This window comes from Hydra vulgaris, chromosome 14 (genome assembly GCF_038396675.1).
Source record: "Hydra vulgaris chromosome 14, alternate assembly HydraT2T_AEP".
Classification (NCBI taxonomy): Eukaryota; Metazoa; Cnidaria; class Hydrozoa; order Anthoathecata; family Hydridae; genus Hydra; species Hydra vulgaris.
In genome coordinates this window covers 38466015-38484222 of record NC_088933.1, presented here as the reverse complement: position 1 = coordinate 38484222, position 18208 = coordinate 38466015, and the positions used below count along the sequence as shown (strand labels likewise).

The 18208-nt window shown below is 29.6% G+C and overlaps 1 protein-coding gene across 3 annotated transcripts in view; it reads right to left on the bottom strand.

Moving 5' to 3' along the window:
- LOC105850306 (uncharacterized) overlaps positions 1-18208 on the bottom strand; it is a 110571-nt gene that overhangs the window by 50087 nt on the left and 42276 nt on the right. For all 3 annotated transcript variants that reach the window (XM_065817391.1, XM_065817390.1, XM_065817392.1), the window contains one exon: positions 5848-6009. In XM_065817391.1, coding sequence (XP_065673463.1) covers positions 5848-6009 — 162 coding nt within the window. The remainder of the gene's footprint in view (positions 1-5847; positions 6010-18208) is intronic.

Genomic DNA, 18208 nt, shown 5'->3' with positions numbered 1-18208 from the left:
TATATATATAAATAAAAAAAAAGTATATATATATATATATATATATATATATATATATATATATATATATATATATATATATATATATATATATATGTATATATATATATATATATATATAATATTTAAATAAAATATGGCTTTTTTAGGAGACTTTCATACCATTTGGCAATCATTCAGCCATATACCGTCAACCGGCGTAACTTTGGTCAGTTTCCTCAGTTTTTCTTAAACATCTCAGAATCTTATTAATTTTTTTACAGTTTCTTTTTATGGTAATAACATTTTTTTTGTGTGGTAATAACATTTATTTTGCTTGTGGTAACAACATTTATTTTTCTTGTGGTAACACAACATTATAGGTCTTGGCTATAGTCCTCTATATTCATTTTTAAAATCTTTTTCGTACAAATATTTTTTTTTAAACGCCAAAAAGTGACCAATGTTACCCCAGGTATGAAATATTATTTTAGCACATAAGTTTTTATCTATAGTGTTCGTAACGTAATGTTTATGTAAAAGTCCTGTAATCCTTTTTAATTTGTTTTGATATAAACCCTTCTTTTACCTTATTAATCTTTCTTTAATCTATTTTAGAATTTCTCCTTTTTTTTAACCTAATCTAAACTCTCGATTTCTTTTCGCACAACGGCAAAAAAATAAAAAACAAAAAATACAAAAAAATATAAAACCAAAAAACACAAAAAAATAAAATCAAAAAACACAAAAAAATAAAAAATCAAAAATACAAAAAATGTATAATAAAATAAATAAACAATAGAAAATGTATATATTTACGAACATTTGTAAAAACGATATAATGTAAAACTATAAAACCTGAGATAATGTAATTTTAAAGGAAAAAATTGTAAATATTTATTATTTTGTAATAAAAGAAAAATAAAAAAAAAATTGATATGAATTGATAAGAATGATAAATCATAATAAAGATTTTCTTTTCATACACATAAACATAAAAAGTATTAACACAAATATTGACAAATAAAAAAACCTTCTTTTAGAATATAATTATTTATTCAGCATGATTAGCCTTACGGAAACATGATGTATTTACAAATTTTCACAAACAAATTCAAATTTTCATATTTCGAACTACAAAATGATTTCTTTTGAAAGTAAAATAAGGCATGCTATCGGAAAAATCTGCCCACCTTTCTTGATCAAAAAAGAATGCAAGAAAGCATAAATGTATTTAAATCAATATATTTCTGAAAAATTAAGGCTGTAAAGATTACATATTAATAGGAAAAAAACAAAAAAAAATTAAGTTTTACTGAAAATTCTGACTTTCTTTTTGATGCCTCCCATAAATTTCTGGACAGAGTGATTTTTGTAAGTTTAAGCAGCGTAATCCCATTTTTTCTTCAAATCTGTAGCTGATTTTACTGTTTTTTAACTTACTTTCAATTTCTTTTTTATGATGGCCCAATATTTTTCAATAGGACGTAATTCGGGGCAGTTTGGAGGATTCATCTTTTTTGGAACCAACATCACTCCATTATCATCGTAAAACTTTTGAGCATCTTTTGAGTAATGTATTGTGGCTAAATAAGGCCAAAATAATACTGAAGTACTTCTATAAGCTTTAATTAGTCGTTTTATACGAGAAAGACAACATTTCACGTATTCCGAAGATTTCATTGTGCCCAAACAAACATGAATTGGCGATTTTTTGCCGCAAGAGCAAAGTGCCTGCCAAATCATCAATTTTTTCGAAAATTTATCAGTCATTACATACTTGTATTTACCACTCACATTTCCTCTTATTTTAAAAGCATAGTAGCACTGCCCAGAAATTTGTTTAAAATCCAATTTAACATAAGTTTCGTCATCCATCAAAATGCATCTATTATGTTTTGTTAACAAGTTGTCATACAACTTTCGAGCTTGACTCTTTGCGGTTGAATTTTGTTTATCGTTTCGATTTGGCATTTTAACTACTTTAAAACTTTGATATCCAAGTCTCTGTCGCCATTTGTGTACAAAAAAATTGGAAACCTTCAGTTTTTTTGCTGGATATCTATCAGACCAATCAGGATGTTCTTCCAATGAAGTGTCGAACCGTTCGAGAGCTCTAGGATTTGCTGTGCGTTTTTTTCGACCACTTCCTTGTTTTCTCTGAATAGTTTTCTGTTCTGTAAACCGTTTAAGAACAGTATCTACAGTTCTTCTTGATATTTTTAATGATTTCGCCAACTTTCTATTCGATAAAGTTGGATTTTTTAAGTGTTTTTCCACAATCAAAAATTTTTGTTTAGTTTGCTCGGTTGACATTTTGAAACTAAATAATATTTTTAATTATTTTTTTCTGCCAAAATGTTCTATTATACAAACACTACCATACACAAAAAAATAATTTCAAAAAACGACCGTTAACTAGCTTTACCACACCGCAAAAGGTGGGCAGATTTTTCCGATAGCATGCCTTACTTAAGAGGCGAGAAGAAGTTATTGTGTTTATTTGGAATGATTTAGAAAAAAAAGATTAGAAACGACTTTTCATTTTCTAATACAAACTGTCAAGCTTTTACAACTGAAATAAATATTCACAAAAAGAAAAAGATTCTACTTGTTACAGACCACCTGATGGGAATTTTATTAAATTTTCTAACTATTTGAATCAACTTTTTATGAAAACCAAAAGTGAAAAAAAAACTATTTTGCATAGGAGACTTAAACATAGACTGTTTAAAATACAATGAACACGCCAACACAAAAACCTTCTTTGATATTTTATTTTAGCACAGTTTACTCTCGTTAATAGACAAACCCACACGGTTCACTTCAACTTCAATTACTGCCATAGATAATATACTAACAGACTCATTTCTAGATGCATCTCATAAAACAGGAATTTTTAAAACAGACATATCAGATCACTTTCCGATTTTTTTTTTCACTTGCACAATACTCAATCTCATTAAACAATGCAAAAATTAAGACATAAAAAAAATTAAAATTAACGAATCTTCTCTTTGTTTTCGATAAAGAATCTTTATCGAAAACAAGTTGGTCTACTATTTATGTTCAATGCAACCAAGAGCTTACAAATACTGCCTATAACACATTTATAAATATTTTCCTTGAACAATGCAGTAAGCAATTTCCACTTACAGAAAAAGAAATAAAAATTAAATACTTGAAATATGGATTTTAGAAGGAATAAAAAAATCCTCCAAGAAAAAAAAAGTTATACAACAAGTATTTAATTTTCAAAAAAATCTCACAATCTATAAAATATACAAAAATCTTTTTGAAAAAATTAAAAAAACAAACTTAAAAGTTGTATTTTTCCAAACAATGACAAAAACATAGTGGGAGTATTAAAAAAAGCATGGGACATTATGAACAAAATTATTGGTAAAACTAAATTAAAATCAGAAACTTCCAGAATCGAGGACAATGGATTTGAGTATACAAATAAAGAAAAATCTCCAAAAAATTTAATAATTTTTTGTAAATATGGCCTAAACCAAGCATTACAAATAAACAATTTGAACAAATCATTTAACAACTATTTTTTCTGAGCATACTAGCTTACTTCCTGAAGATGATCTTAAGTTAGAGGAATTCAAAGAAACAAAAAAATCATTGAAAAAAAAAAGCTCCAGACATCAATGATATTTCCAGCAATGAAGCAATATATATCTTACCCTTTATAAAAGATCCTCTTTTTAATTTCTTTAATTCATCAATTCAAATAGAAGTTGTCCCACAAAAATTAAAAATAGTGAAAATTTTACCAATATTTAAAACTGGAGACACGGCATCACTAACCAATTATATACCTATCTCTATTTTTCCAAAATTCTCCAAGCTTCTGGAACGAATAATCTACAATAGACTCTGAAAATATCAAACAAAAAACAAAGTTTTAAGTGAATATCAGTACGGTTTTCTAACGAGTCATTCAACGGAACGTGTAATCATAGACCTCATGAACAACATTAGCTCATCTTTTGATAAAGTTTGTATTGGGAGTCTTTATTAATCATACAAAAGCTTTCGACACGGTCAATCATAAAGTTCTGCTTGAAAATATGAAAAAATATGGTATAAAAAACAAAAGTATTAAATGGTTTACCAACTATTTCAATTATAGGTTAACACTGTAACATAATCGACGATATTTCTAATTCAAAGCTATTAAAAATAAAATGTGATGTTCCACAGGGATCAATTCTTTCCTCCATGTTATACCCGAAAAATCTTGGTTTACTTTTTAAAGCTAGACTTTTTATCAAAAAAAAAAACTTGAAAATTCTTTTTTTTTTGTTTATACATAGTCATCTTACATACGCTAACATTGCTTGGGGAATCACACACAAGACAAAATTAATGTTTCTTTATCGACGGTAGAAACATGCTTATAGAATAATAAATAATAAAAACACACATACGCATGCTAAACCTCTATTAAAATAAAAGAATTGCGCTTAACATCTATCAAATTAATATCTATGCTAATATACTATTTATGCTAAAATACAAAGTGGCATTAGTCTCTTCACGATTTACAGAAAACTTCTTTCATTCAATTACCAATAAGTTTAACACAAGAGCAACTGGTAACTTGGAATTGTTCTAGTTCACATGATAACAACTTCATTAAGGCGTATACAAGAGATGCAGATGTGTGAGTTGATAAGTTGAGCAAAGAGAAGAAGAATGGAAAACAAACCAGCATAGAACGATGCAAGGCTTATGTTCTGTTGAAAACTGAGGAAAACCTTTGACTGTTACAAACCGTGACAACAAAAGATATTGTGTAATACAACTTGGTTTCGGATTTGATGATGCGCAAATGTCTATGAATTTCTATGAAATGTCTATGATGATATTTTAATTGACGAGAATATAATGAATCTTGATTATTTCAAGAAACATTTTGAATAGCATTTGGATTATGTGTTTGCAAAGTTAGTGATGAACTGATGTGAGCTAGAGAAAATCAAGTAGAAGAAAAAATTAACTAGAAGAGTAAAAATCCATTTCAAATCCATCCATCCAAAAAAATCCATCCATAAAAATCCATCCAAAAAAATCCATCCAAAAAAATCCATCCAAAAAAATCCATCCAAAAAAATCCATTCAAAAATTCCAGAAAAAGTTAACTAGAAGAGGAGTGTTTTCTTTTTGTGAAGTTTATCATATAACGAAATAATACATCGATATTTTCAATATTGGTGAGTTATTTACCAGGGAATGATTATTACGAGTTTTTTGATGTCTTTTGAACAGGTTGTTAGTTTAACAAAAAGTTAGAATTAAAAAGTTTGTTATGAGAATATGAAGTCTGTGCTAAGGTTAAAATTTGAGAACCAGCTTGTAGTGATAAGGCTCTGCATAGCAATAAGGGAAATATATAGGCTGATGCAAGTTCCTTAGCGATATACCCTATTGCTCAAATTGTTAATACTAATGAAGAAAATTTAACTGCAGCAAAAATAAAATTCAGACGTTCATATAAACGTGGCAGAGCTAGACGCAGTAATGTGGGAGGTATATATGGGTTTAATGTGGAAGTTTTTAAGATTCTTTGACAGTATTCCACTTTTTTTTTATCTTTTGTGAACGCGGATCTAAAACAAAAGGAGATCATGAGGCAATGTTTAAGACTGGATAAATGAGGAGTGTTCTAGATAGATGGGGAGTAAGTATTGTGTTTCGAGCTGCTTATTTACCTAAAGAGAACGGAGTTTTCTTTAGGTTAATTTATTTAAAAAGAGAATTTTTCTTTTTAAATAAAATAACCTAAAGAAAAAAGTTTTCTTTAGGTTAATTTATTTAAGAAGACAATTTTTTCATAAAACTGTATTTATTTACCTGCATTTGTTATATTTACAAAGCAGTCTTTTACTTCATTTTTGTTACCAGAACACCATGGTAAAGCATTATATGACATATTGCAATCTCTTGAACGGTTTATTAATCCAAAACCGTATGCAGCACTACAAACAGACCAATTGCCCCAAGAGGACCAAGCACCTAAAAAAAGTTAAGACAATAAGTATTATGAAAATAAACATGATGAATAATACGTGTGTGTGTGTGTGTGTGTGTGTGTGTGTGTGTGTGTGTGTGTGTGTGTGTGTGTGTGTGTGTGTGTGTCTTAGATTGTTCCATATCATTAAATAATTGAGGAGTATATATGGGCAATTCCATTTTTAACTAACGTTACACGAGCAACAACTTTATCAAATATTTGTCTATTTAAACTGTAAGCTTAAATATATTTGATAAAGTTGTTGCCAAATATTTTCCTATTTAACCTTTTAGCTGTTTTGTATGAAAACTGTTAGTCTAAAGAATAAAATAAACTAAACATTTTTGAGTCTGGCCTAAAGAGGGTGAACTTATTACTAAAAATGCCAATTAACTTACGTTACACGGGAAAAAATGTAAAAAAATTGCTTTAACTTTTAGGTCAGATACCTGCGAATCAGTAAAACGGTTTGTATTAGAAACTTTCACAAGATGTTGGGAATTTTATACCAATTTAATAAATATATAAAAATTTATCAGAGGTGACCGGCTACATCACTTACTTTACCGAGCGAATATTACCGTTAGGTTTGAATATTACCATTAGGTTGAGTTTTTAAAATGCTGCAAAGTATTTACATTTAAATCTTTTATAATATTTTTGAGGTAAAAACTGCTACCTCAGTTTAGGAGGGAGAGGGGGTTCAGGTAAATGTGATCGTTTAGGAAGGGGTTATGAATTGACACATATAGGGTGACGTGCTTCATGGATGACCCCTCTTAATTGCGTTTACAAACGATTTGTTTTACTTAAACAAAAATAAAAACGGTTCTAACTGATTTTTTTATATTAGGAAATTAGCAAATAAATCTTTTTTTATTTTTATTTATTTATGTATATTTAAATACCAAGCAAAATAGGAATACATAAACAAATAAAAAAACAATTACATATATAATTATAGTTAATATTAAAAAAAAATTAAAGATTTTTTTTCTAAATTCTCCTAAAATATAAAGTTTCAGATAAAACCTTGCCAAACCAACGCGACGAAATAAGAATTTTTTAATGATGTAGTTCATTTTGTTAACAAATGATTAGTAAATGCATCTGGTTTTAACTTACGTTACACAAATTTAAAATAAAAATATGCTATAACCAGAGATGAAGTCAAGACAGTAAAGGCCAAGACCAAGACTAAGATTTGGGTTTTGGGCTCAAGACTGAATGCTTCAAGACCAAGACCAAGACATCAAAAAATTAACCTAAGACCAAGACCAAGACTTTGAAAGTTTTTACAAGACCGGAATCAAGACTATTAGGAGATTAGCAAATAAAACTTTTTTTCTTTTTTTTTATTGTCTAAATAAATATATTTATATACTTATTTTTTATTCATTTATCCAATTTTAAACATCTCAAAAATATTAAATTAAAAATTAAATAAATTAATAAAAAAATGATAATATGAATAATTTCAATTAAACATTAAAAAAAAAATAAAAAAATTAATAAAAAAAATTTTTTAAATTCTTTTAACATAAAAAATTTCAGTTAGAACCGTGTCAAACCAACGCGACGATTTCTCATTGAGAGCGGGAAGTTGCGGCGATCTACGGTTTGTTATTTAACCACGAGCGAGATCTCGTCTCGTTCTCGTTTCTTGTGAGAAATGGGACTTCTCGTGAGAAACGAGAAATAGAAAATTCTCGCGAGAAGTAGAACGAGACTTAAATATTAAACTATTTTCCAAATTAAAAATTATTATAATTTACAAAATGCTTAATAATTTGTTTTTTAATTAATTAATATTTTGACTCTAAATCTAATTAAAAAATTTTAATTAGATTTTAAATATATTTAATTAGATTTTAAATACAAAAACTTTTTGTATAAAATGGTGCACTTTTGACTTAAATTCATTAGTTTACCAGTGGAATTCAACTTGACACATATTGTTCAAATTGAAAAGAAATATTCTTGCCTCATTTCAACGATCAAAAATGTCACCAAGAAAAAACAAAATCTGGAGATATTTTCAAAAAATAAGTGACGGTGCTGAATGCAAGGCGTGCAAAAAGTCTTTGAAAACAAAAGATGGAAACACAAGCGGACTTCATCGTCACCTCGAAAAAAAACACAGCCAAGATTACCTTGAGTATTCTGAAAAAACTCACGACTCTCTTCTTCCTCCTCCTAAAAAGAAACAATGATCCATGGTCAAAATGCTTGAAACAAAGTCCAAATATGACAAAGACAATTCCATTCAAAAATAGTTTGACTCTGCAATGCTGGATTACTTTTGCACTGATCTGGCATCCTTTTCAGCAGTCAAAGGAAGAAGTTTCAAGAAATTGTTTGACATTGCAAACCCTAAACTGAGCCTTCATCACAGAACAACATATTCAAAAAGCTTTCAATTTGGTCAAGAGAAGTTCAAGCTGGAATGAAGAGCATAATAACGGAGATTACGCCAAATCTAAAAAGTGCTGCATTTACTTCTGACCTTTGGACTTCTAGAGCTCAGGACAGCTACATCTCTTGGACTTTTCATGCTATTGACGAAAATTGGAGACTACATCACTGGACACCCCATGTCCAACAGTTCCCAGGCAGACACACAGGTATCTTAATTGAAGGAAAGCTGGATTCTTTCTAAGAAGAACTAAATTGATTGCCTGCTGATTTGCCAATGTACTGCGTGAACGACCAGGCAAGAAATATGAAACTTGCAGTCAAATTGTCAAAGCGCCTTGACCAATACTTGTGCAACAATCATATTTTGCAATGTGCAGTTCGAGACTCATTTGGAATGACTGCTGGAATGGATGATGCGTTGCAAACATGCAAAGATTTGACTTCTTTAACTCACCAGTCAACTGAGTGCAGCTGAGTTGCTTGAATCAGATTCAGACGCTCAAGAAATCAATTTTATACAGTTACGCCAATCTGTTGACACAAGATGGAATAGTGAATTGGATTGCATGGCTTCTGTCCTACATCTAAAGAGTGCAATTATCAGTTTATGTGCAAATGAAGATATTTTTTCTTCAAAGACCATCAATGCATCACAGTGGAAATCAATCGAGGGAGAAGTAGAAATTTTGGCACCACTTAATGAAGCTACAGAAACGAACACTGTCGCCGATTCTATTTATTTAATCCATGACAAAATTGATCAATTTATTGAGACGGATGGAAAAAATGGCTACGGTGTCTTGAATGCAAAAAACTTGAAAAGCTGCATTGAGAAAAGATTTCCTCTTTGTCACACTGGAAACTTTGAGTGCTGCAGCAAACTACTTAAATCCTGCTTTAAAGGGACTTCACTTGAAGCTCTTCAAAAAATTTCAAACAACAAAAGAATGGTTAGCCTCGCAGGTTAAGGATAATGTTGAGTGCCAACCTGTTGCCAGAGCCCTTTCAGCAGATTTGTCCCCTAATTCAAAACTGAAGCTCAAGTTAAACGTCAGACTTGAAACAGAAGAGCCAACATCTGAACTGAATCCTATTTTGAGTGAAATGTGCCAATATGAACATTTCCCTGATGCCAAAAAAGATTTTCCGATTCTTGATTGGTGGAAATTGCATTCAAATACATTGCCAGAACTCTCTTAATTAGCTAGACAAATTTTAGCTATTCCAGCAAGTTCAACTAAATCAGAGAGAGTTTTTAGCTCAGGTGGAAATGTCGTCCGATAATCCAGACACAATTTACACCCAGAAAAAGTAAAACAAATCATCTTAATCAGAGAAAAAATTGTCTTGTTGGAAAAGTTTGGCAAAAAAATTCTGAATTAATATTTGAAAAAGTTGTTTACATTTGATAAATGTCATTTGTGTCTATTTGTAAAAACCATTTTTACATTTTATTTTTTTTTACTTTGATTTTAATAAATTTGTTTTCAAAAATTGTTAAACTTCTCGTCTTGTTCTCGGTCTCACGAGAAGTACTAACTTCTCGTCTCGGTCTCGTCTCGGTTTGAAAAAACCTAGTCTCGCTCATGTTTATTGTTATTAATAACTAATCCATTCATTGAGTTGATATTTTTCGTAAGAATCAAGAAAGTAAAAGACAGTAGAGATCCGAGACCAAGACCAAGACCATTACTCTAGGCTTTCAAGACCAAGACTAAGACCAAGACTTTAGGCTTCTAGACCGATACCTAGAACAAGACAGTTAAATATGAGTCTCGAGGCGTCTCGAGACCATCCTCATCTCTGGTTTTAAATAAGCATCGTTATTCAAAACTTTAAAAGTAAAAACGTAACATTTAACATTCTTTCTTATATATTATTAAAAAACTTAGGTTTTTAAACTAAATTTAAGAAAAAACTAAAATTTATCATGTTTTTGTTAATTTAGGTTACATCAAATTACATACAAATTGCAAAAATCCTTTCACTATTTTTTAAAAATATTTAAATTTTATAAAGTATAAAATCTGACCTACAACAGTTTGAACATGATAGCTTTATTTTCAAGCTAAATTATTTCCGATTATGAGAATAAATTCATGGTTAAAATAACATTATACAATGATACTTTTTTTTTATCATGCGACAATAAAAAAACCGTAACTTTCGGAAGCATAAAAATGACTTTATAAATTAATTTTAGTACTAGAGGTAAATTTTAAATAAACTTTCATATGTCTACATCAATATTTATTTGCTGAAAGTTGACGAAAAATATAAAAAGATTCCGAAATTTTTCCAAATATAAACAATAAGATAAAATTTCGTTTTTAATTTTTTTTATTTTGTAGGTTTTTACCATTATGCGATAAAGTTTCATAATTTTCGTAGAGACAAAGGTGGCACATTTTTGTTGTTAAATTTTAGTATTTGCAACGTTTGATAACTTCTTATTTTAAAATAGACTTTATGTTTCGTTATTTTATGTCCCTTATTACTTTAAAGAGTTTTTTGTCATTTCTATACTTTATTGATGCAAAAGATTTCAGATAGTTAGCGTATCTTAATTTGAATGGTGTTAAAATAATTCCAAAATGCACTTTATCGCTATATACGTGATCACTGGAACCTACAGTTATTTCATAGACAATAATGTTGAACAAATAGTAACTATTTAATTGACAAAATACTTTATCTAGGTAGTAACATTGCTTGGTTTTTATTTGATTTTAGTTGTCTAAAATTTTGCATTTATCCAAATTTATGATGGACTTTTGGTTAGGCGTGTAGCTAATCTTGATAAAATGTCGATTGAAAATTTAAAGCTGTTTGTGGCCGGCCGGAAAATGTAAGTCAATTAAAGCTAGAAAACGATTTCCAGTTTTTGTTTTGACGTTTATGCTGTACAGAGGGTTATGGCAAATTATATTACGTTTACGATGTTTTTTTGTTCCGGAATTAATTATGGTTGGTCGGCAAGCTTCTCTTTATATTCCTTTTTTGTAATATACCGATATTTTAGATTTCTTATAATGTAGTAACCTTTTTGAAAGCAGTTTCATTTAATGATATGAAAGATAATTTCTGTTCAATGTTGCAAGGGATTGCTTTAATTTTGCTTAGAGAGTGATTAGAGTTTTTTTTATTTAGATTTAATTTCATATTGAGGTAATTAATAATTTTGATATTAGATATAATGGTAATTAGTAGATCGTTACTTATACAAACATGAGTTATGTGGTTTTTGAATTAAATTATTTATAGAAATATAGGTCTTAATTGAAGTTAAGGAATTTTCTTGCATGTTTACTTATATTTTATAATTTTACTTTTTTGTAACAGTTTGTTTCGTTTTTGTTTGTATTGCGGCTAATATGTACGTATGTATGTATGTATGTATGTATGTATGTATGTATGTATGTATGTATGTATGTATGTATGTATGTATGTATGTATGTATGTATGTATGTATGTATGTATGTATGTATGTATGTATGTATGTATGTATGTATGTATGTATGTATGTATGTATGTATGTATGTATGTATGTATGTATGTATGTATGTATGTATGTATGTATGTATGTATGTATGTATGTATGTATGTATGTATGTATGTATGTATGTATGTATGTATGTATGTATGTATGTATGTATGTATGTATGTATGTATGAATGTATATATGTATGCATGTATGTATGTATGTCTATTTATTCATACATACATCCATACATACATACATACCTACATTAACACATACATACATACATACATACATACATACATACATACATACATACATACATACATACATACATACATACATACATACATACATACATACATACATACATACATACATACATACATACATACATACATACATACATACATACATACATACATACATACATACATACATACACAGAGCCGTAACCACCCGGGGGACCAAGGGGGCCTAGGCCCCCCAATAATTAAAAAAAAAAATTTTTTTATAAGAAACCTATTATAAAATATTTAGAATGACTTTATTTCTAAAGCATTTATTTTCTTGAGATAAACTTAAAATCTGCAAAAACCTTACATTTTCTTAACAAAAAAACCTTACATTTTCTTATTGCAAAAAATGAAGTATTTATTGTAATACACGTGAAGTTTTTACACATCACAATTCGATTGTCAAATCGAATAATGTTATTATCAACATTTTTTTCGAATTGTTATCAGCATTCTATTAGAAGGAAATTGTTTGTTTTTTTGTTTGTTTTGCTGAGAACAAGCTTTTGTTAAGCTAATTAAAATATATATCCCAGCAGGCACAACTCCGTAAAAAGTTACTAGTGGTTTCCGTTGCGTGTTTAAAACCCCCGAAAACACTAAGAATAACACGTGTCAAGAATAAGGTTTTGATTCCGTTAAATTTACTACTATAGTCATCGGAGATCCAGGTCCGATTCCTGGTGAAATCCATGTCAAACTTTTTTTTGTTTTAATAACGAATCAAATGTAAATAAACTATACTTAAGGTGGACGTTTTTTTCAGGCACCCCTCTTTAGTAAGTAAAAAATGAATCTAAGGTGAGATCAGTAATATTGAAAACAAAGGGTAAAACCCAGTGGGAGGGGGCAACAGCAAATTTTGTGCCCTTTTGCTAATTAAAGAAGCTTTTAATTTTAGCAAAACCTAGCGGTCAAATTTGGAAGATTTTGAGACGCCATTGACACGTTTTTTTTGGGGGTGACTCCGTCGCATCAATTACGGCCCTCAGGTCTTACTCAGGGCCAGTATATAAGGGGTGGCATGTGTGCATGGGCCCCCTCAGGATTTTTAGATGTTCCAGATAGAAGACTTTCACACATCGTGCAAACTTAAGTTTGGTAATATGCCAAATGAGGTGGCCTTGCAAAAAATTTGGATGGCGGAGGCGGAGGGGGCCTATGAACAATAAGCCCTAAAGCGTTTGCCTCCCCCCTTCCCTGCCCAAACGTGAGGGAAATATGTAGCAAAATTTTTAACTTTAACATCTAAAACTAAATTTAAATTTATCGACAGATTTTAATTTTTGTAGAAAAATATTGTAAATTACAAAAAAGTTATGACCATGCAAAATTTACATCCCTCTTATTTTGGGGGTCGGGAGGCATTTTAAGGCTTTTTATTCACAGGCCTCTGCCATCCCGATATTTTGCAAGGCCTCCTCATTTGGCATAGGTATAAACAAACTTAAGTTAGGAGTTTGCACGATGTGTGAAAGTGTCCTCTCTGGAACATCAAAAAATTCTGAGGGCGCCCATACATGTGTGTGCATAGAAAAAAACTATACCCTCTACTCCATATACCATACATCTTTTTATGTTGGCAAACTAGAATCTTTAGTCAGAATGTAACTTTTCTATTGATTAGCTGGTTAATTGTGATAAATTAGAAAATCGAAGTACGTACTTTTAAATTGAACCCTCCCCCCCCCTCCCATACGCTTTCGTACGCTTTTTGAAGACCTCTTCCCTCCCCTCTATGAGCGTACGTACTTTATGGACGACCCCTAACGAATGTGAAACCATTACTAAAACCACGAGATTTTTTAAGTCATTTTAAAATGCAGTAAAGTAAGTAATGGAAAAAGTAAGTAAACGGAAAAAAACACATACTGAAACTTTTTAGTCCCTGTGTTTTTTCTTTCCGTTTTCCTGCAACGGGTTGCCTGTAAAGCAACTTTAGTTTGTAGGGTTTTTTTAAAGTTGCCTGTAAGGCAATCGTTGAGTAGTTCGTGTGTCTCGAGTGTTTTTACCCTTCCCCTACACCGGGTTGCTGTAAGGCAACTTTAGTTTGTACGGGCATTTAGTTGTTTTAAAAACAACATATGAGTAGAGAAGATTGAGTATGTGTAAGATACGAGCGTTGAAGGAAAACACCAAGTCGTCAAACCCTGACCACGCTATAATATAATTTTAATATGGAAAGATCGAAAACCGAAATAGACTTCAATGTCTCCAATAAAAGCTATGCTGAAGCTACAGCAACTAATTCTAACTCAATACTGTCTAATGAATTTAGCACATTGAAAAGAACCCTTTTGTGTGAAATAACAGAAAACAAAACTGACAAGTCGAAATCGTTGATCCTTGAAAATGGACTTTTAATTAATGGTGTAACCCACTATTTTTATAATTCTACCCCAACTAGAAACTTATGCGAACGAGTTGCAGTATCGGTAATCGGTTTGCCTCTCGAAAAAAAATATTTACCTGTCGGGGTGGCTCTTGAGCAACTCGGATATGGGAAACATATACACACAAGAGCAGTATATCGCAAAACGCCCAAAAACGGAACATCCTACTATACAGGAATTCTAGTTGCTATGATGAATCAATTAAATAAACCAATACCAAGATCTTTAAAACTATGCGGATATAACATCAGGATAATCTGTACCGGACAAAACAAAGAAGATAACAAAAGAAAACTTTATAGATGTGACCGAAGAACCTAGAAAAAAAGTAACGGAAATTAATGGAACAGAAACATCGGAAGAAATACCTGAACCAACAATTAAATTTTCTAAACCACAAGAATCAGAAGCTCCTATGGTGATACGCCAAAACTCTGTCGAAAACCAAATTTTAAACAACGATACAAATAACTTAAATAAAACAAAAGAAAAGACACCCGAACAAATACCACAATCACCTGAAACAAATTCTCAAACACAAGAAACAGAAAATCACATGGAAGAAAGTCAAAGTTTTAACAATAATAATATTGCAAGCAAAATCGAACCTCATAACGACAACGTCATAAATGAAGTAAACATAGAAGAACTAGAAAAACAAATCGAACTTCCCCCAGAATATCTTCGCTTAGATTATAATGGGAGACATGTTTACAACTTAAATTTATTCTACGGCTTTGATAAAACAAAATGCTCGGAAGATGAACTATTAATATTTAAGGCATACAAAAAAGCAGAATATGATCAGAGAAAATTCGAAAGAAAAATAAAAAGAAACAAAGCAAATAAATTGCCCGTCGGACAACCATGGGATTATACTAAAAGCAATACATAAACCAAAAATAACTCTTCGTACAATCATAACGACTGGACTTAAATTTAATACAAAAAACAAAAGTAAGACTCCAAAAATTAAAACTATAAATATTATATCAAAAAATAAAAACACATTTAATAAAAAAAAAAAATAATAATAAAATAAAATATAAAATTTATAAATAAAAAAAAAAAAAACATAAAATATATATATATATATAAAAAAAAATAATAATAATAAAATAAAATATAAAATTTATAAATAAAAAAAAAAAAAACATAATATATATATATATATATATATATATATATATATATATATATATATATATATATATATATATATATATATATATATATATTATCCATCAGCTTTAAACTAAGAAATATAAAAAACAAAGGTATAACATTAAAAATTAACTACAAAAAATTAACTACAAAAATTAACAAAAAAATTTTATAAAATTTTCAAAAAAAAAAAAAAAAAAAAAAAAAAATTAATTAATAAATTTATTCTTCCGAAGGAGTGAGTTAGAGGCAATGATATAAATAAATAACTAGATATCTAACTTCGCCGTTTTTAGTGAAGCCAATTTAATGCGTTGGAAGCCATTATTATATCGGGCTAAAAGCTTTTAGCAATCACATTCATATGAAAAGATATTGGCAATTTTAACGTCCTTACTCTTGGAATTAAAGATGATTAGAATCACAGACGATCAATTTAATGAGCATACAGTCAATACATACATATTTTTTGGTCAAAGATTGGGCATGATATTGTTAGCATGTTTAGTTTGTTATAACAAACTAAAACAAACTGTTATTTTTATAGCCACAAAAATATATATTTAAAAACATATTTGCATTTAGAACATCAAACTAAAACATCGTATAATATATTTTATTATTTTAATAAAAGTTTTATACAATGAAATATTTTATACAATGAAATATTTTAAAAATGAAATATTCATAAACCCTTGAACAATATTAATTTGTTAGTTTGTTGTTTTAAACCAATTGACGACTTTCTTAGAACTTTAGTGGTATAATCCTGGGCATATCTGAACATTCGAATTCTAAAGTAATATTCACATATCTTTCTAACAAGCTGGCTGGAATGCAAACCTTCATTCTCAGTCCACAATTCTAAGTCGTGACTATCAAGTCCTTTAAAGACTTTTTTTTTAATAATTAATTTGTTAACACAATGGATCATCTTATGCTTTATATTTTTATCTGAGGTTATTTTTGGATTTTAAAAATCTTTACCACTAATAAAGAAATTAAATACTTTCTCACACGACTCGACAACAGAAACAACATCCCTTGATGGCAAAAACAAACCACCACGATCTTTCACATTATTTAGTGAAGAATGAGATTTCGCATAGGAATGTTCGTATGATAAAATATCAGTTAATGATTGAGCTCAAACATTACATGAACTAGTATTTATTAACTTTCTGACTATAAAACCAGAGATATATCCCAATATTGCTTCTTTGTAGCTAGACATTTGAAATTCATCGCAGTACAAAAAAATTTCTTCAAAGTCAATATCCTCTTGGTCAAAATTATCAACAGAACACAACCTTTTTTTCCAACTAAGAGAAAAAATAGAGCCATTAGCATATATGGCTCAAACATCAGGCAGTTAGCATGACTCGATCCAACTATGGAGTTTCGCAGAAGAATCCGTTTTAATGACGACTTTAACTGCACTACATCAGGATTGTTGTTGTAACCATTTTTTCCACGAATGCAAGCAAATAGTAGTTCAAGATGATCTTGGGAATATTTGTAAGTTAGAACATACTCAAATGGTTTCTCATGAAACGTTAACAGATCGGTGGATACTTTTAGAGTGCTTTTAGCATCTACAATTAAACCTAAAACAAATATCTTTCTTCGATGTAAAAGCAATGGAATGCTATTAATATCAGTCAACTTGCTCAGATAAGTAATTGTATTGTTTAAAAAATCTTTCCAATAAAGCTGATTATTAAGATATAGAGGTTTCTTAAAGTCTTTACCATTTGGATTTCTGGAATTGAGCATGTCAAATAATTTATCAATAACTCTTATAAAACGGATTGTACTATTTGCTCCTAAGAAAGATGGATGCTGTGATACCATTAAAAATTCAATTGCATCAGCAACAAAGCTGCTAAGGGTTTGGCCAGCTATTTTGACATTCATTTTGTGGCGATGAAATTCAATATGTTTTCTTGAAAGTTTGTTTGCAAATTTCAAACCTTCAAGCTCTTGTAACTCAAACAAAGCTTTTATATAACTCCATTTAATATAGTGGCCCTCATCATCAATAAAAACACCCAAATCATTTAGAGAATTTCTAGCTAATTTAAGCATATGGCATGGGTCTAGGAAAATGTGGAGCAGTTCATTGTTATATGAAAAAGTACTAACTATATCGTCTATGACTTTGCCAAACTTACATCCAAATGGGACAACGGAATTTAAATTTGTACTAGTACCATCAAATGTAAAATTTTTGATTCAAAGTTCATATGTCAAAGCCACATCTAAAATATTTTTAATAAAACATGTTAAATCACTTGCTTTAACTTTATTTGATAAAACATAACCAATGGGTGTTTTCCAATGTCCTCGCAAACCAACTAACATGAAAATTAATGCCTCTGTAGCTGGAGTATCAGGTTCACATACAGAAATATCTTTACCAAAATCACAAAAACCAATATAGTGACCT